Source organism: Chroicocephalus ridibundus, chromosome 2, assembly GCF_963924245.1.
Source record: "Chroicocephalus ridibundus chromosome 2, bChrRid1.1, whole genome shotgun sequence".
Taxonomy (NCBI): Eukaryota; Metazoa; Chordata; class Aves; order Charadriiformes; family Laridae; genus Chroicocephalus; species Chroicocephalus ridibundus.
Window position 1 is genome coordinate 1,459,840 of NC_086285.1, and position 20,365 is coordinate 1,480,204.

Sequence of the window (20,365 nt, forward strand, 5' to 3'; positions counted from 1 at the left end):
TTAGACGGGACCTATTTAAGGCTTTGTCACAGTCTTTGTTTTGCGGTTGGATCAGTTAACTCGGCGTCCAGTGCGATTGTATTCCTTCTGCTTCCAGAAGGGGTTTAGGCAGAGCTCTGAAGATCCCATGCGGTGAGGCTGTGGTGCAGCATCACTCCCCATCCGCAGATGTTTCTTTCAAGCTCTTGAAGCCCTCCTCTTCTTTGGTTGAAATGTGGAGGGGAACGCCTTGCTTTCAGCGCGCTCCCAAGTCCTGCTGACTCAGACGACGAGAAGTCGCAATCACAAATTAAACATAAGGCTTCCCTGGGCGCAGTAGAGCAATGTCAGGTGTTCGCCCAACTAATACTTGCTTAGCTTTTTGTCATTCGCTGATACTCACTGGTTCACCTTTTTTCTTAGGTAAATCGTTCTTTGGTGACTTATGACCCTCTGACTGACGTCCAGATAGCAGAGATTAAGTCTCAAGTCCATAAATACCTAAAAGGAGACGTGGATGAAATTGATGTAAGTAGCTTTGTAGTAGAGAAGGACTTAAATACCGACTCCATCCCATTTTACTCCAAGACAGCAGCAATGAAAATGCCTTCTGAAGAGGCTATCTATAACCCTAAAAGTGCTACAGAATTGTGATATTTCTTTTTTTTCTGCATCTTAAGGGCTGTGTCCTTGTTTTCATCCCATTTTTACTTTTTTTTGGAAGCTCGAGGAGACTTTTCCTCAGTCCTGAAACCCTTTGAATTGGTCTATTTGGAACTTCTTTAAAGAATGAATTTCAAAATTTGGCCCTGCCAATGTCACACCACATCTTTGCAAAGTGTGTTGCCAAAATACGCCCGGTCTTTTAGAGACAGGTTCATTAGGGCAGGGTTTCTCCACTTGAAACTACCCGTTAACTGCAAAATGATTGCGAAAAGAAACAGCAAAAGTCCTGCAAACGCAAATATTCCTGTGGGGGCAAAGAGGAAAATGTAAAGAAAACGGAAGTCATAAATGCACACTCAGAGTTACTGTAAAGTTTTGTTTGGTTGGGAACAGAAGCCACTGCGACAACAGTGCAGTAGCTGCTGGAAGACTGTTTTCCAAACAGTTAGATAACCCTTTAGCTTAAGCAAAACACTTGAGACATTCCCTCTCATTTCATGTAATCCTTATCTACTGTTCCCCATGGAATTCTCATGGAAAAACTGGCTGCTCATGGCCTGGATGAGCATAGGATCTGCTGGATCAAGCCCTGGCTGGATGGACGGTCCCCAAGAGGGGTGGTCAATGGAGTTAAATCCAGCTGGGGGCCAGTCACAAGGGCTCAGTGGTGGGACCATTTCTGTTTAACGTCTTTATTGATGATCTTGATAAGGACATGGAGTGTATCATCAGGAAGTTCGCAGGTGACACCAAGTTAAGCGGGCGTGTTGATCTGCACGAGGATAGGGAGGCTCTACAGAGAGACTTGGATAGATTGGACCGATGGGCCAACGCTAACGATATGAGCTTCAACAAGGCCAAGTGCTGGGTCCTGCACTTGGGCCACAACAACCCCAAGCATCGCAACGGGCTTGGGGCAGTGTGGCTGGAGAGCTGCCCGGCGGAAAAGGACCTGGGGCTTCTAATTGACAAGCGGCTGAACATGAGCCAGCAGCGTGCCCAGGTGGCCAACAAAACCAATGGCATCCTGGCTTGTATTAGAAATAGTGTGACCAGCAGAAGGACGGAGGTGATTGTCCCCCTGTACTCAGCACTGGTGAGGCCACACCTTGAGTATTGTGTCCAGTTTTGGGCACCTCAATACGAGAGAGATATCAAGGTGCAGAGGAGGGCAATGAAGCTGGTGAAGGGCCTGGAGAATAAATCTGATGAGGAGCGATTGAAGGAGCTGGGACTGTTTAGTTTGAGGAAGAGGAGGCTGAGTGGAGACCTCATCACTCTACAACTACTTGAAAGGACATTGTAGAGAGGTTGGTGCTGGTCTCTTCTCACAGGTAATTAGTGATAGAACAAGAGGGAATGGCTTCAAGCTGTAACAGGGCAGGTTTAGGCTGGACATTAGGAAAAAATTCTTCACAGAAAGCATGGTCAGACACTGGGAGGTGGTGGAGTCACCATCCTTGAATGTGTTTGAGTCATTTAGATGTGGTGTTGGGGGATGTGGTGTAGGGGAGAACTCTGTAGAGTGGGGCTGATGGTTGGACTCGATGATCCCAAGGGTCTTTTCCAACCTAAATGATTCTATGATTCTCTCAAAGTCCCTGGTTTATCCCTCCAGCAGGCAGGAATGGAGCGGAAAAATGTCTTATGTGAAGGTGCGTTTTACCTGGGCTGCCAAATGTGATGCGGGTGTGAGTGGAGCAGGGAAGGTAGAGAAGGACTAAGGAGTTTCACACAGGGAAGGATGTCTTCAGTGGCACTGAAGGATTTTCTAGAGAGAGGGTTGAGAACAGAGGTAGAGCATTTCATAGCTTGGTCCCGTCTTTTGGACCTTGGGAGAGCTGAGTGCCGATTTCTGCTCAGTGACAGACTGCCCATTACGTGTCTGTCCGTGCCTCTGCTCATCATCTCCAAACCAGAGATAACGGCATGGCTCGACCGCACTGATTTGTTTCAATGGGGAAGAGGACAAAAGATAGTGCTCTGGCAGTTCCAAGTACTCAAGCAGTCTTGGGCAGCAGTGAAAAGCGAAGTAGCATCATAAATCTGCAAGGTCACCAGATGCCATATATGTCATTTGTAAAATTCATAGAATCATAGAATAGAATCATAGAATCATAGGGTTGGAAGGGACCTCTGGAGATTATCTAGTCCAACCCCCCTGCCAGAGCAGGGTCACCCACGGCAGGTTACACAGGAGCACGTCCAGGTGGGTTTGGAATGTCTCCAGAGAGGAGACATTCCATATAAGGACAGCACACTTGTCGCTGAACCCCAAACCCAACACGAGCTGGAATAACTCATCAATACCATCCCATTAACTTAATAAAATGGGACGGGACGTGGGAATGAAGGTTAAAACTTCCCTTGGGTCCTGGTCTTGCAAATGCTGGGACTGGGATTGCCACCGCTTAGCGCACAATCTTTGTTCAACGCCACTGGATTACGGAGCAACAGAATCACAGAATGGTAGGGGTGGGAAGGGACCTCTGGAGATCACCCAGTCCAACCCCCTGCCAGAGCAGGGTCACCCACAGCAGGTGGCACAGGAACGCGTCCAGGCGGGTTTGGGATGTCTCCAGAGACGGAGACTCCCCCACCTCTCTGGGCAGCCTGTGCCAGGGCTCTGCCACCCTCACAGGAAAGAAGTTCCTCCTCATGTTGAGATGGAGCTTCCTATGGTCAAGTTTGTGCCCGTTACCTCTTGTCCTGTCGCTGGGCACCACTGAGAAGAGCCTGGCCCCATCCTCCTGACACCCCCCCTTTCAGTATTTATAAGTGTTAATAAGGTCCCCCCTCAGTCGTCTTTTTTCCAGACTGAAGAGCCCCAAATCCTTCAGCCTTTCTTCATCAGAGAGATGTTCCAGTCCCCTCATCATCTTGGTAGCCCTTTGCTGTCCCCTCTCCAGCAGTTCCCTGTCCTTCTTGAAACGGGGAGCCCAGAACTGGACCCAGTGCTCCAGGTGCGGCCTCCCCAGGGCAGAGCAGAGGGGGAGGATGACCTCCCTCCACCTGCTGGCCACGCTCTTCTTGATGCCCCCCAGGATGCCATTGGCCTTTTTGGCCACAAGGACCCATTGCTGGCTCATGGGCATCCTGTTGTCCCCCAGGACTCCCAGGTCTCTTTCCACAGAGCTGCTCTCCAACAGGTCACCCCCAACCTGTCGTGGTGCAGGGGGTTATTCCTCCCCAGGTGCAGCACCCGACACTTCCCCTTGTTGAATTTCATAAGGTTCCTCTCTGCCCAACTCTCCAGCCTGTCCAGGTCTCTCTGGGTGGTGGCACAGCCTTCTGGTGTGTCAGCCACCCCCCCCAGCTTTGTGTCATCGGCAAACTTGCTGAGGGTGCACTCTATCCCCCCATCCAGGTCATTGATGAATATATTGAAGAGGACTGGACCCAGCACTGACCCCTGGGGAGCACCACTTGTCACTGACCTCCAAATATTACAATATTTACAAAATTATTGTAAATAAGTTGTAACTTGATAGCTTGAACTTCAAGTTGCTCCGTTGAATTTACCCCGGTCTATCAGATTCCTCACTCTTTAAAAACCTCCTCAGGGGGTGCAACGTGTCCACCTCCAGCCTGGCTCTCAAGTGCAGGGTAAAGGTAAGTCTCCTTGAGCGTGGGTACCCAGCAAGCGGAAAGCAGAGTCCTCAAAATCTGAAATACTTGAATCAGTGCAGCTGACCACAGCATAGAAATGCCTACCCGTGTCTTTACTGTATGCGTCTCTTCCCCAGATAGTGAACGTCAGGCAAGTCCAGGAGGTTTTTAAGCAGTTCAAACTGGCTGTAAGGTAAGATGTCCAAAGTCGATGCCTTTCACAGTAAGGTTTAGAAATTCCACCAAGCTTTCGTCCGTGATGTCACGCCACGACATTGGGGAAGAATCATTACAGGCAATCTTTTGTAACTGAAAACACAATTCCGGACACATTCTGCTGGCCTTTGCACCAGAAGACTATTGCCTCGAACCTTCCAGTGCTCGTAAGTCACGTGCAAGGGTAAACTTCACTGATCTGGGGATCAGTCTCAGAACAGTCTCGCCACACCAGCATCTAAAAGTCATCAAATTTACTTATTTTTTTAGAAATTGTGGTAAAGCAAAGTCCTAAAGCAATTTGAAGGCGCATGATAAGAAGGCTCTGTGGCTATTTCCAGCGAGGCGCTCTCTGATGTGCGGTGCGCGATGGGAGAAAGCGTGAAAGTGGCTATTCGAAAATGTCACCAGCGGGTGATGAAAGTTGGTTTTGAAGGAGGGAAGGTGAATGACAGGCTGGAAAAAAAAAAAAATCCTAAACATTAGGACAAATTGATGAGGACAAAATGAACTTCCATGTCATGAAATAGAAGAGAACGAAGAATAAGGGCATTAGGTGTTGTAGCAGTGGCCTGGCTGGGCAGCAGAGGTTTCTACTCACAGGGGTGACATTGCGATGTTGCTGTAGGAAATCTGCCTGCCCTCGAGAAACCTGAATGAACACAAGTGCCTGTGGTACGTCATCAGGTCGGGCAGCCAGGTTTTGCTGGGACCCAAGACCAAAACGGGTTTCATGGTAAAATGTTGCCCGCTTATTATTTATTTTTTTTTAACTTGGGACTCTTTCAATTGTTCTGACACAGTGGGCTTTAGTCTTTTTTAACTTGCAGATTCTCTAATGATTATATGGGCAGAGAAGAACCAAATGAGGTTCAACAAAAGCAAGTGTAGGGTCCTGCACCTGGGAAGGAAGAATGCCAAACACCAGTATAGGTTAGGGGCGGACATGCTGGGAAGCAGCTCAGAGGAGAAGGACCTGGGGGTCCTAGTAGACAGCAAATTATCCACGAGCCAGCAGTGTGCCCTTGTCGCCAAGAAGGCCAATGGCATCCTGGGCTGCATAGGAAAGACTGTGGCCAGTAGGTTGAGGGAGGTCGTTCTCCCCCTCTACTCTGCACTGGTGAGGCCACAACTGTGGAGTACTGTGTCCAGTTTTGGGCTCCCCAGTTCAAGAGGGACAGGGAACTACTGGAGCGAGTCCAGCGTAGGGCAACCAAGATGATTATGGGACTGGAGCACCTCCCTTATGAGGAAAGGCTGAGAGAGCTGGGACTCTTTAGCCTGGAGAAGAGAAGGTTGAGGGGGGACCTGATTAATGTTTACAAGTACCTAAAGGGTGGGTTTAAGGAGGACGGAGCCAGGCTCTTTTCAATGGTTCCCAGCGACAGGACAAGGGGCAATGGGCACAAAGTAGAACATAGGAAGTTCCATTCAAATACACGGAAAAACTTCTTTACAGTGAGGGTGACAGAGCACTGGAACAGGCTGCCCAGGGAGGGTGTGGAGTCCCCTTCTCTGGAGATTTTCAAGCCCCGCCTGGATGCAGCCCTGAGGGATGTGCTCTGGGCAATCCTGCTCTAGCAGGGGAGTTGGACTAGATGATCTCTAGAGGTCCCTTCCAGCTCTGAAGATTCCGTGATTCTGTGATTCCATGATTTTCAGTCTTGTGTAGTGTACTTAAGCCGACTGACAAGGCTTCACCCCTTCCCTATCAGTGAAAACATCGCTCGGTTTGAACGTCACGAGGGTTAAAGTGAGGTGATGGAACTGAACGGGGGCAATATTATTTGATATGGCCCATTAAAAGGTTACGCTAAGTACGAAAATAGCCATCAAAAAGCTTCCATATCTAAGAGGCCTAAGAGGAACATCACAGAAAAAAAAAAGAAAGGAAGAGCGGAAAAAGGTTATGGGGCAGAACAGAAGGAGCAAGGTGGGGTGTTTGGAGAGGAGATCACAGGTAAAAGCTGGTTTTCTTTGGAAATCTGATATTGGCAGGTATTAGAGGTTTTGGCATAGGAAATACTCCTCCTTGAACACGACGCTAAGGGGCTGTTTTCTCCCCCAGTCAACAGGAGCATGAAGTGGAGGCCAGATTACGAAGCAAGTACGCTCTGATAGACAAAAATAACTTTGCGGCCGTTGCTGCTCTTCAGAAGGTAACGCCTGGTGCTCGAGGCCGGCCCAGAATTCAGCTTAGAATCGGCTGCTTTGCTGCTGAAACGTGAATTGCCTCAAATTCTCAACTTTTCCCCGTTGGAAATCTGAAGTTCAGAAATTTTAATGGGATGAGTGTGTCGAAAAACTTGCAGAGAGCAGAGGTGCATTCGTATCAGCAGAGGATTAGGCCCATTATCTGAACAGAATAATTTATTAAATGGGAACGAAGAAAATATAAACTAGAAGGTGACCTGTCTGTCAATCGGTTGTAGGAGGTGGCGTCAGATCACCCGCCTCCGCTGAGATCCCTCTTTTAGTCCTTGTAATTACTGGAGCAAAGTAAACGTGTCATATGTAAACCATAAATCCAGACGTGGACTCTAGCTAACAGTTTATAATCTATTTTTCATTACTTATTTCCCTCTGTGAAATATTTTCTCTCTGAAGTGGTTATTTCCTTGCCTTGGTTTTACCCAGTACAGCAGATAAAAGAGTCATTATCTGTTACGCAGAGTCATACGCTTGTCCTGTGGCTTCACTGCAGATGCTTGGAATTTTTTTTGGAAGAAAGGCACGAGGGAAAATGCAAAAGTATTTGTATAAGAGAGAAGCACGTGGTCTCTAACAGGCCTATTCAAGTCTTTATTTAAAGAAGTGGAAAACAAAACCGAAACCTGATTTAGGTAGATTTTAACGCCTAATGGCCCCTCTGTTTTATAGTTGAAGCAATATGAGAAATAGTGTAGGAAACATAATGATCTTCTGTATTTTCACTAAATGAAGACTTCTGAGGGTGCATTTATTTCTGTGGCACCAGACTCAAGTTATTCTCCCCCGAAGTGGCTGAAACATTTGGCGTAGGAATTTGAGGATAATTTTGGTGCCATTTCAGTTTTCACTTCATCCTTAGAGTTGTGTTTCTCTGAAATACTCGGTAGCGTATACAGATTTCTGGATTATATTGTACAACGGGATGGAATAGCTGCCGGGCAAGGGCTGGGTAGCTTTTGGGATCTAGAGAGTTACAGATCCAACGCTGCCTGGGCCATGTTTTATTTCTTCCTGTTTCCAGGAAGGTGTGGTTGATGTGGATGGCTATTTGGTGCAGGAAGAGGATGGACAGGCTTCTGGGACGAGAACTGCTCCATTTTCATCCAGAGATGGTGGGAAGAAGAAACCCAGGAAAAGCAACGGCCAGCCCAAGTGAGTAAAGCAGCCAGACAGCTCTCCCTTTTCTCTGACAATGTGTCATCGCAGTGATGTCCTCAAACCAGGACGTTAGCTCTTGGAAGAAGGTAGAGATGAAGCTGGCTTAACATGTGGAAGTTTTGTTTCCTCAAGGATGACATTCCAGCATGATGCTGGAAGGGTTTGTGGGGTCCTTACGGCCACCAGCAACACCGGCAGGAGGATGTTAGGAGAATGCGTGTGGCTGGCAAGCCCAGCTTGTGGTGGGGCAGACCTCTGTTATGGGGAAGATTTACTGCAAACAGTTTGTCCATGTGTCTGTTACGGACAAACGGAGACCACGGAGCGCTGCTCAGGGTGTGGATGAGAAGCTCAACATAAGCAGACAATGCGCGCTGGCAGCCCAGAAAGCCAACTGCATCCTGGGCTGCGTCAAAAGAAGCGTGGGCAGCAGGGCGAGGGAGGGGATTCTGCCCCTCTGCTCTGCTCTGGGAAGACCCCACCTGGAGTCCTGCGTCCAGCTCTGGAGTCCTCAGCACAAGAAGGACATGGACCTGTTGGAACAGGTCCAGCAGAGGGCCCCGGAGATGCTGGGAGGGCTGGAGCCCCTCTGCTGTGGGGACAGGCTGAGAGAGCTGGGGAGGTTCAGCCTGGAGAAGAGAAGGCTCCGGGGAGACCTTGGAGCCCCTTCCAGACCCTCAAGGGTCTCCAGGAAAGCTGGGGAGGGACTCTGGAGCAGGGAATGTAATGATAGGACCCAGGGTAATGGCCTCAAACTGAAAGAAGGTAGATTTAGATTGGACATCAGGAAAAAATTCTTGGCTGTGAGGGTGGTGAGCCCCTGGCCCAGGTTGCCCAGGGAAGCTGTGGCTGCCCCATCCCTGGAGGGGTTCAAGGCCAGGCTGGATGAGGCTTTGAGCAGCCTGGTCTAGTGGGAGATGTCCCTGCCCAGGGCAGGAGGATGGAACTAGATGATCTTTAATGTCCCTTCCAACCCAAACCATTCTATGATTCTGTGATTCTGTGTGTGAGCTGTGGACACGAAGGCTGGGCAGGCTTTGGGCTGAAGAACTTGTAGCCAGCACAGACAGGGTTAGCCTGTGAGGAGAGAGGTGGACACGCAGGCAGGGTAACAGTCCTGTGGTGGTGATAGAAGACGTGTTAAACTTGCAGTTTTTCTTTAAAGCATTAGGTAGAAGGGGATCTGCTAAGGGGAAAGGAAGGAAGGGACAGTGGACAGAGGAGAAGCTAAGGAGAAGAGATTTTGAGAGAGAAGGGGGAACAAGCAGCCCAGAGCAGAGAAAGATTCTTCAATTTACAGAAATGAGCTCCCTGCGCTGGCAGTTTCTACAACTGCTTCTGTGGCCAAGAGCATCTGCTTGGTTCCTCCTTTGGTTCCCCAAAGTTCCTGTGTTAGAGAGGAGGGGAATCACCAAGCCTTTAGTATCCACATGACACAGTGGAGTCCTCTGTGCAGTTCTTTTTTTTTTTTGGGAGATGGAAGGCGATTTGGCAAGCACTTTTCTCTATCTCTTTCAAGTCACGCTGTCCCCTGCAGACAAGGCTGGTGGTGTTTGTGGAGGTGAGCGGCGGAAGAAGGACAGCGAGCTGGGCTTGATTTAGACGTGGGGTTAGACGAAATCCAAGGGGATTTGGTTTATAGGTTCCTCTGAAGGTAAAGAGGCTCTTCCTGCCTGCAGGTGTGCCTCAGTCCAGACAGGGTGGGAATGTTGTGGTGATCTTTCTCCGGAAAGCCAGTCCAGCCTCCGCTGTGCTCTATGGTATTTGCTCCACAAGGCAGTCCCTCTGCTCTAGGAAGTAAGGATTTGTGAGAACAAAGCTGATCTTATTCCTTGGCGGTAGATATTTCACTGCAAACTTTGGTAGAAGCAACATCAGGCTGCTAGTTTTTGAACCAACAAAGCTAGCACCTGCAGCATGTTTTGGTTCCAGCTTCCTGTTATTAAGGAATCAATTAATCTGGTTCATCGTTTTGCCCCTTTTAGGAAGGAAGGAATCGGGAGCTTTCTTTCTGGAAGAGATCTGGATGGTTTTTTACCATCAAAAAGTCAGGGAACGGTTTCCACCAAGGATCTGGGTGTGAAAGAGGCAGCAAGGAACCATGATACAGCACATATTGATGCAGAGCTCTCAAAGTCAGCTCCCGTGGAGGATTCCCAGCAGCCCAGGTAAGCGTTCCCTGTAAGGGAGTATATCCTCTTTGCCGGAGGGTGGTTTACACCGGAGTGATTGCATTGTGTTCCCCTAGTGCAACTACCTGCTTCGAAATGGAGAGATTCAGAGATCTTCATTGCTTGGATGCAGAAATACATTGTAGGACAGCAGTGGTTGTAAGGACACCCTGTGAAGCAAATTATGTTGGTGGTCTTCACCTTCTCCATCTGCTTTCAGCTGTGTCCTGCTCAGTTGCTCTATTAAGTGTGAAATCTCCGAAAATCGCAGCACTCTTCACCCTTTGGTTAGTAGTAAAAGTGCAGGGAGACCTCATGTCCAGCCACAACCCCCACCCCAGTCATGAAAATGGGTCAATAGCTGCACAAGATGAGGGCAGGAAGTACCATGTCAAGAGAGAAGAGTGGAGAACGGCCAAAAATGCAGCAACATGTGTCATCTGCTTGTGCCACAACAAGAATTTAGCATGGGAGGGCAGCGCTGAACTGCAATTCGTTCTGGATGGAGTTGATGGGGTAAGAAACGCTACTGGTATCGAGACGAAGGGCTTTTTCCAGGAGGATGTGCTCAACAGCATGAGGCTGTTCAACTCCCAGGAGCTCAGCCAGGACCCCACACAAACCAGTTGGGACACCACTTTTCCCATCACCAGCCATCTTTTCTGGCTGAGAGCCCTCAAGCTGCGAGCACTGCAGCTCTGAAGTCTTATGAGCACCTCCATTGCCTGCGTTGTAGATGACCAAGTCTTTGCTTGTTCCTGACGCCCAGGGAGAGCATTGCAGTGAAGCCATCCCAGGATTTACTCCTGAAGAAGGGCCAAGTGCAAGGTCCTGCACCTGGGTCATGGCAATCCCAGGGACAAATCCAGGTTGGGTGGAGAATGGCTTGAGAGCAGCCCTGAGGAGAAGGACTTGGGGGTGCTGGTGGACGAGAAGCTCAACATGAACAGGCAATGTGCGCTGGCAGCCCAGAAAGCCAACCACATCCTGGGCTGCATCAGGAGAAGCGTGGCCAGCAGGGCGAGGGAGGGGATTCTGCCCCTCTGCTCCACTCTGGGGAGACCCCACCTGGAGTACCACGTCCAGCTCTGGAGTCCTCAGCACAAAAAGGACATGGACCTGTTGGAACGGGTCCAGAGGAGGCCATGAAGATGATCAGAGGGCTGGAGCCCCTCTGCTGTGGGGACAGGCTGAGAGAGCCGGGGGGGTTCAGCCTGGAGAAGAGAAGGCTCCGGGGAGACCTTCTAGCAGCCTTCCAGTCCCTAAAGGGGGCCTACAGGAGGGATGGGCAGGGACTCTGGATCAGGGAGCATAATGATAGGACGAGGAGGAACGGCCTCAAACTGCAAGAGGGGAGACTGAGATGAGATCTGAGGAAGAAATTCTTGACTGTGAGGGTGGTGAGCCCCTGGCCCAGGTTGCCCAGAGAAGCTGTGGCTGCCCCATCCCTGGAGGGGTTCAAGGGCAGGTTGGACGGGGCTTGGAGCAACGTGGTGTGGTGGGAGGTGTCCCTGCCCAGGGCAGGGTGTTGGAACTAGATAACCTTTAAGGTCCCTTCCAACCCAAACCATTCTGTGATTCTGTGAAGAACCTTAAGATGTCGTCGCGTTCCTCCATGTCCTCTGTGTGTGTTTTAGTGTTTCTTCTACAGGTCCTGTGGCTGGCAGGGAAGGCTACTGCTGCTGCAGCTGCGTAAGGCACAACCCAGAGTCTGTAGAAGCTCGGTAGCTGGCTGTCCAAGCTGTAGCTGTGGCAGTCTGCCCAGTGGCTGTTGTTTACAGCACTTTGCCAGCAGTTTGGCACGGAAAGCAGCCTCACGCAGCCTTTGAGGAGTTTGAAAATGCCCTTAAGAGGTCAATCAGGGGAAGGCAGTAGTCAAGAGTTTTGCTTCGACCGGTCTAGACTGAGGAATGTGGTGACTTGTAGCTACTTTCTGCTACCAGATCCAGCTCGCTCACCCAGAACAACCTTTCGCAGCCCAGAGCAGGGAGTGTGACGTTCTCCTGCGGGACTCTCCTTTTGCCCAGTGTGGTTTGTGATGAAGTAGGAGCTGGTGTTCATGGAGGCACGTTTGCAACAAAGCCATTTCATAGAAAAGTCAGGATTGACACGCGCCCCTTTGAGTTCAGTCTTTCTAAATAGGCAAGACTTAAAAGCCACGGGCGGCAGTAGAGCCGGCCAACGCACGCAGCTATGGGCTTTGGTTGGCAGAGGTGACTGGTCTGTGCTGGGATCCAGCGAGGAAACAGCAAAGACGTTTCCGTTTAACAATAGGGAGGAACAATATTCATTATTCTTCTGAAAATTCAGACCATTAAAGGTCCGCTTTCCAGGGAAGCCTCACTTCTGAGGCATCTCCTGAGGAATGCGGTCTCTATGTAAACAAGTCTTTCTTCTGGGAGCAGGACTGGGGGAAAGTGGGTGTGAGGGCTGGCACAGAGATGGTACCAGGGTGCAGCTGGCACAGCGAGATCCTCAAAGGGCTCATTGAAATACCATCCCCAAACCTCAGCTATGGCCACTCCCCTGAGCTGTGTCACGCTGCAGGGCAGAACAAACTGACCTCCCCATGTCCGCGTTTTCTTTGAATTCCGCTGCAGCTCCCCTCCATCCAAACCAGTGGCATTTGAGCAGTTTAAGGAGAAGGGCGGAAGTGAGATCAACCGGATCTTTAAAGAGAACAAAAGCATCCTCCTCGCCAGGAAGAAGAGAAGCAGTACAGTGGCGCAGAGGATCAACTTCATCAAGCGTGAGATAGAGAGCATCAAAAAGGCTCTGGAGGCTCAGAAGCAGGAGCGGTGGCAGCAGGGTAAGTCGCTGTGTGGAGACTGGCCAGCGCAAATCCAACCGAAGAAGGGAGCCACTGGTTTCAAAGCAATTCTGGTGGTGAGACCACTAGACCACCACTGCCGCTTGCCAGGGTAGCGGGACAGGCCGGGCTTAGCGCCCCAGCTCTGCAGCTGGCCTTGTGTTTTTGCCACGCGATTCCTCCACTTGAGTCCTCCACACTTCAGCCTCATTGAGTCGTGCCACTGAGGCTTCACGTTAATGAGGTGAGCTGCCATCAGGTTGATTCCTCACCCCACGCTTTGATGGATCAGTCAGTGCAGAAATCACAGGGAGCAGACTTTCCCTTACCGTGGCGGAGATGTACCACATCTCCTACGGCTTGATTTCATCTAGATTAGGGTCTAGGAAAGTCAAAATCCCAAACTGCAAAGTACTAGAGGGAAAAATGGGGTAAGCGCTTTCCTACTTTGCTGCGGCAAGATGTTTGTTAGGTGGAATATGCCTGGATGAGACTAGGAAGTGTGTCAGGTTTCGTGCTCCCTGCAGCAGGACTCCCAGGAGTCGATGCTATCGCGTTCTGCAGAGGAGCGGGGAAGAAACGCCTCCGGGCATGGAGAGAAATCTGAAACAAATGGCTTTAATAGCGGCGTGGTCTGGAGTGCTCTGCCTGGGATGGTGAGGAAGTAGCAGTGGCGTTCCTTGCGTGCAGGGAGGACAGCAAAACAACTCAGTTCTGTGAAAATACAGCCTTAATTATTGCCAGGCAATTAGAAGGAAATAAGAGGGAATGAGAGAGAAAAGAAATGGTCACCAGCAAGCAGGCCATGACTAGCGAATGCGGGCTGGAGAGGCAGACCCGGGGTGAATGCTGCTGAACTGGCTTCCATTTCTCTTCCTCCAGAGAGACTTTTATGACCATGCTTTGCAAGGGGCCTCTTCCCATAGGGCCTGGTCCTGTGAGATGCAAAGCTTTTTTGGCTAAATGGTGAGCAAATCACCTTGAATCCGTGTCGAAGTGAGGGTCTGTCTTTTCATGGACTCATTGCTTCTCTTGGGCCTTTGCTCTTTATGATGATGTCTACCAACTGGTGGTTTATTGGGGGTGCTGGAAAGCACAGGAATAAACCGATTGGAAGGAAACCAAGGAAGATGTTTATCATAGGGAAGAAGCAATGGCTTAACTTTCCCCAAAGGGCTGACCAGCCCTTTGTCTCAAAAACCCTTCCCATGGCTGCCCAGGGAGTTTTTCAGCAGCAGCCATAAAAGCTCTATGTGATACCCTCCAGCAGGCTGCCACGTGCGTGTCTCTCTGCAGAGTCACACAATCACAGAATGGCGGGGATCGGAAGGGACCTCTGGAGATCACCCAGTCCAACCCCCGGCCAGAGCAGGGTCACCCACAGCAGGTGGCACAGGAACACGTCCAGGCGGGTTTGGGATGTCTCCAGAGATGGAGACTCCCCCACCTCTCTGGGCAGCCTGTGCCAGGGCTCTGCCACCCTCAGGGGAAAGAAGTTCTTCCGCATGTTGAGATGGAACCTCCTATGGTCAAGTTTGTGCCCGTTACCCCTTGTCCTGTCGCTGGGCACCACTGAGAAGAGCCTGGGACCCACCCTTCCAGTATTTATAAGTGTTGATAAGGCCCCCCCTCAGCTGTCTTTTTTTCCAGGCTGAAGAGCCCCAAATCCCTCAGCCTTTCTCCATCAGAGAGGTGCTCCAGTCCCCTCATCATCCGATCCTTCCTCTTCATCTGCACGTGTCCCTGCTCCAGGAGGACTGATGTCTGAGCGGGTTCAAGAGTTCAGCAGCGATTTCTGCCCCACACCACTCCAACACTGCATTTATTTGTAGAAAGCATGTCTAAGGAAATGTCAATTGTGTGGTTAACCTCAGTATAACTGGGTAACTACCGTGTGGTTCGAAGTATAATGACTGTTCTTCGTCCCTCTCCACCCTCACAAGAAACCTTCATTTCCTTTTCTTACCCTCCAGGAGAGTATGTCGATGACAAAGGACAGATCATAACTGACGAGGAGGAGTTTTTACTCATCATGAAGCTGAAGGACCTGAAGGAAGAGTACAGGTCTGGTTATGCTGAGCTGCAGGACCTGAAGGCAGAAATCCAGTACTGCCAGCATCTGGTAGACCAGTGCCGGAACAAACTCATCGCAGGTACTGGTTGCCAGGGCACTTGCTGAACAGCCTCCAGTTTAGCTGGGGGGCTTGAGAGCAGCTCAGTACCGAAACACTTCTCAGACACGGTACATTTAAGCCAAGCCCGTGTCATCCTCTGCTGGCATTTTTCTTGTGGCCTTCCAGACTTGTTTTTTATTGATGATCGGGGTTTTTTGGTTGGGCTTTTTTTTTTGTTTGTTTTGTTTGACATAACACCGAATCGCTGCAGATTCTTTCTCGCAGATAACGACATACCGCCCCTTGGTCACGCCGCTCCGCGCAATGCTGCGGGTAAAGGCCTTTCACCGTGAAGTTGACACTAACGCTCCCGCTGACGGCCCCGGTTCTCACCCTGGATTTCATTTCGTAGAGATGGTGGCTAAGGATCTGCACTGGGCCAGGGGTTTTGGCTCTGGATTGCAGATGTCTCCTCTGGACCCCCGTGAGACCGGCATTACTCAGGTTCCAGCCTTGCAGCACGGGCGCCTTGGCAGGAAGCCGAGCTTGGTCATTTCAGCGTGTTCTTCACGAGCGCCACCCTCGTGGTGATGAGTCACACCTCTGCTCAGGGTGATCCCTGCGAATTCGCGGTGCGCTCCGCTGCAGGACGCTCACTTTGGGTCTGTGGTAACGGGAGTGCGGTCCTGTTGTATCCCCAGCTTTGTCCCGTATGACGGAAGGCCGTAGGTGTACGAATGCCAGAGTCCTGAACATTTGGATGCTGTGCACACGGCAACGCTTTATTTTCTACAAACTTGCCAGAGCACAACTTGTATCCATCAGTGCATCCCACGCTGAAAGAAATGCGTGGCTTCTTCCAGGAGATAGACAGGGCCAAATCGTAATTGTGCAGAAACTTTGCCACTGGTTTGCGTTGGACACCAGGTTTGGCATTTTTTGGGTGCTCCAGGTGTTTACTGTTTGTTTAAACATACCGGCACGGATTCATTCGCTCTCTGTGTCAGCCCAGAGAGAAAAGGTCATCTCAGAGCTAAAATTGGGGTAAAAAGTCAGCGGTGTTGCATCATGTCGGCCGTGCCGAGCGGGAGCAGGGCTCTGCCTTTAACCTTGTTTGTCCTTCATGGCTCCCACGACAGAAAGTTGCTGGAGTCCCTCCTGGGTGGCGCTGCCTTCTTCGGGGGCTGTGGGCTCTCCCACTCCGTGGGGAAACGTGCCAGGGGAACGGAGCAGAGCACAGCTGCTTTGCAGCAGGCCTGTGGGAAATGCCCAGGATTAATAAGGACAGAATTCCTGCTGCACCTGCTGTCTGTTATCACCGGCTATCACGGGATGGAAAGCGGCTGTGCTTCTTTAGCGTTTGGAATTGAAACCTGAGCCCCAAAATATGCTGACCGTTCAAAATGACCAGCTCCAAGCTGGATGGCTCCACGTCGCCGGGACGCAGGAGCAGTGCCACCTCGCGGCCGGCCACCTCTCGGGCTCCACAAGCCCAGGGCGACTGTCCCCAGGGCCAGCCACCACGTCCCAGCCGCCTGGCAGGCAGCGAGGACAGGCAGCAGCCTCCCCCAGCACAGCTAGCGGTGCCCTGTCCCTTTGAACTAACGCTTCTAATAGTTTGAAGCTCGGGAGCGTGGAGTTCTGAGGTCCCGTCGGAGAGTTATAAGAGCACTGAGGTCCCACCTGATCCATGGGTAGGGAGCCAGAAGCAGCCCACCCTTGTCTCCTTGGTCATTACAGCGCTGTTTATCCCGCCCCAACTTTGCCTTGCAGAGTTTGAGGTCTGGTACAGCGAGTCCTTCCTTATTCCCAAGGACGTGCGGGAAGCCCTGAAGCCCGGTGGCAACATCAGACCTGGAATGATTCCCATAAACAGAGTCATGTGCCTGGTGAGTTGTCCTGGCAGCTCTGCTTATTCTCCTTGATAACCGCACGTGGCGCGGTAATGAGGGCACAACCAAGCCCGTGGGAGGAGGAGGGCATGGCAGCTCTGCCCCTTTCTCTAAGCAGAGCGGCTGGCGTTGAAAAGCTATCTGCTATGATGCAGAGAGCAACTATCTGGAGATACATCTTGCTTTCACATTAGCTTTACCATTAAAAGGCTAAAATAGGACAGAGTGATTGAAGTACCCCGTCATCTGCTGAGTATCAGTAATCAGGCAAACTGCCCAGAGGTGCGAGGGGTAGGCGGGAGGCTCGTTTCCAGGCCATAGGATCTGTAACGTGTACAGCTATTGTGTTTCGTGTTGTGGCAACTGGTACCCAGCCAGCCCTCTGTTTAGAAACCACCGCTCTGGGGTAACCGTGGGCTTTTGTCATTCCTGACAAAGAACATTTCTCTTAAGCTTCTCATTTCTCTTAAGCGTTCGCATCTACCTCTGCTGTGGGGACAGGCTGAGAGAGTTGGGGGGGTTCAGCCTGGAGAAGAGAAGGCTCCGGGGAGACCTTGGAGCAGCCTTCCAGTCCCTCAAGGGGCTCCAGGAAAGCTGGGGAGGGACTCTGGAGCAGGGAGGGGAGCCATGGGACGAGGGGGAAGGGTTTTAGACTGCAAGAGGGGAGATTGAGATGAGATGTGAGGCAGAAATTGTTGGCTGTGAGGGTGGTGAGCCCCTGGCCCAGGTTGCCCAGAGAAGCTGTGGGTGCCCCATCCCTGGAGGGGTTCAAGGGCAGGTTGGACGGGGCTTGGAGCAACCTGGGCTGGTGGGAGGTGTCCCTGCCCAGGGCAGGGGGTGGCACTGGATGGTCTTTAAAGTCCCTTCCAACCCAAACCATTCTATGATTTAGCAGATTTCTTCTTTGCATTATTCTCCTCTGAAGTCATTCCAGTTTTTGTAAAGGTAAGACTCAAAACCTTCATGCTGTTTGTTAGGAACGCGGTGGCAGTCCTTCCGCTCCGTCTGACACCACGAAGCGATGCACGGCAAGGAGGGAAACCCCACCCTGGTTGCAAGAGGGAATCAGCCCTTTCTTTGTAGGTGTGACGCTTCTCCATTATTGCTGCTCAACCTCAGCAGGTGGCAGAGAGCAGCATGTGAGGACAGGTCCTAAGTCCATCTCTCCCAGGAGCTCGTCCCCACCAGGAGCAGGGGGCATCTGCAGGCGTTTGGGAAAGAGAATGAGCAGGATGTGAGCTGTGCGACCCCGCTTCTGAATGCACAGCCCCATTTCTAGCCACCGAGTAGTGGGGGACAGGATGGCTTTGGCTTTTGAGGAGGAAAACAGAAAAGGAACTCTTTTGTCTCCAGGTGACATTATTTTGACTGTAAATCTCAGTGAAGCATTTTCTTTACTCCCATTGAGAAAAGGCATAAAAAGGGTTTTAAAGCCGATCAGAGACAGGTTCTTCCCATCCCACTGAATTAGTTCCCTGGAGAGGATGAATAACAAACATGATGTGAGAAAAAAACTATGTAGTGAGTTTACTTTTAAGCAGGCTGTTGTGATCTACCAAACGGTGGAAAATTTCAGCTACAGATACAGACCCGTATGGGAAAGAGCCAAAAACCCATCCCAACCTGAATCCCTTTCGATAAAGAGATGCACCTAACGAGGTCAAAAGGAAAACCCTGACTGACTACACGAGTCCAGGAGGGTCGCTCTTTGGGGAAAAAGAGGAAATCCATCACTAATAGTCACTTTTACTAACCCAAGTTACTCAATATATTCATAGAAACTCCCTTAATGGTTTCCAGCCCTGGATGTCTTGTCATCGCATCAATTCTAAGCCCGAAGACGAATGAAGCGTGCCTTTTAGCAATGCTCTGCAGCTGTGTCAAGTTGTTGATGTTACAGGCAGAAATATTCAGGCGGAGGATAAACAGTGTTCCTGGTAACGTTGCTCAGTGCTGGTTTCTTAGAATCATAGAATGGTTTGGGTCGGAAGGGACCTTAAAGATCATCCAGTTCCAACCCCCTGCCCTGGGCAGGGACACCTCCCACCAGCCCAGGTTGCTCCAAGCCCCGTCCAACCTGCCCTTGAACCCCTCCAGGGATGGGGCAGCCACAGCTTCTCTGGGCAACCTGGGCCAGGGGCTCACCACCCTCACAGCCAAGAATTTCCTCCTCAGATCTCATCTAAATCTCCCCTTTTCCAGTCTAAAACCCTTCCCCCTCGTCCCATGGCTCCCCTCCCTGCTCCAGAGTCCCTCCCCAGCTTTCCTGGAGCCCCTTGAGGGACTGGAAGGGGCTCCAAGGTCTCCCCGGAGCCTTCTCTTCTCCAGGCTGAACCCCCCCAGCTCTCTCAGCCTGTCCTCAGAGGATTCTTCTCCTGTTCCTTTTACTGGGCAGTTCACTGCAGCTACCCAGTCGGTGTCACTGGCCATGCCAAGACCCACACTGGCTCTGTGAGGGAACCACCTCATTTTTCTTTGGAGGTTTGTTTCCTACTTCGAACCATTTGCCAAACTGTCTCTTTATTTGCCATTCTCACCCATTCATCCAGGGTGTGCGTCTTTTACTCTTGGCTTGGTTCGGTTTGGCCGCTTGCCTTTTATCACACCGGAATTTCAGTGTCACCTTCTCCAGGCTACTCATGAACCCCCCCAGGAGGTGACCTAAGAACCTGCTAGAGCTAGCCTCAAATCCGGCATGAAAACATTATACCCAAGGTGATAACTTAAAAAATTGAACTCCCATTCAACCCATGTTCCTCTTCAGTGCACTCATGCCTTCCAGGCGGTTCCCTGGAGAAGTGTGGGCATGGACATCAGCTGGTTGGGCTCAGGGAGGACCACGCTGAAGCTCAGACCTCCTCCAAGCTGTGACATTATCTTGCAGTGGAAGGAAGACTCTCCTGTGGGTAGTTACGGGCAGAGCATGGCCATGAGAAGACAGCTGATGGAACTCCCTTTGGGGTTTTACACTTGCAGGTAGATTTTGCCCAAAGTCCTGCCCAAATCTGCTCATGTCAGGCATTGGAAGGGAGGGCCTCTCACTTCCGAGGCTTCGGAGAGATTGTTGAATCAGCGTTCAATGTGGCAAATGGCATCGGTTGACCTCTGTGTCTCCAGATGTGTGGTTTTTTCACGCGGAGTGGGGTCTGTCTTTCTGCTGGCAGGAGGAAGACGAGCAGGAGAGGTCTGAGCGGATGCAGGAAACAAAGCTGCCGGCCTGCCCGGCTTCGGGCTCGTTCCACAAAGCCAAAATGAAGATTGATCAAAAGGTAATCTCAGCTGGTCTTCTGCTAAAAACCAACCTCAGCACTTCTCACTGCGTGTTCCTTCCCGGCAAGATACCACTGAGGCCCTGCGCTTAGCAGGACTTCACAAAGGTCGGGCGTTTGTGAGGGTAACGGGGCTGCACAACTATATCATTTAACATTTTTAAGGAAAAATATCTCAAAACCAGCCCTTCAGTGCTTGGGAGGAGAATTTCCCAGGGCTTCTCGTGCCCTCCTTTGAGCCTGCTGGGATCCGCCACCAGTAGAGCAACGC

At 50.9% G+C, this 20,365-nt stretch overlaps 1 protein-coding gene across 1 annotated transcript in view; it reads left to right on the plus strand.

Annotated features, from left to right (window-relative positions):
- Nucleotides 1-20,365, plus strand: part of KIF9 (kinesin family member 9) — a 38,639-nt gene that overhangs the window by 14,749 nt on the left and 3,525 nt on the right. The window contains exons 12-20 of the mRNA XM_063324202.1: nt 403-507; nt 4,392-4,447; nt 6,539-6,629; nt 7,703-7,833; nt 9,825-10,007; nt 12,611-12,819; nt 14,793-14,972; nt 16,707-16,822; nt 19,990-20,094. Coding sequence (XP_063180272.1) covers nt 403-507; nt 4,392-4,447; nt 6,539-6,629; nt 7,703-7,833; nt 9,825-10,007; nt 12,611-12,819; nt 14,793-14,972; nt 16,707-16,822; nt 19,990-20,094 — 1,176 coding nt within the window. The remainder of the gene's footprint in view (nt 1-402; nt 508-4,391; nt 4,448-6,538; nt 6,630-7,702; nt 7,834-9,824; nt 10,008-12,610; nt 12,820-14,792; nt 14,973-16,706; nt 16,823-19,989; nt 20,095-20,365) is intronic.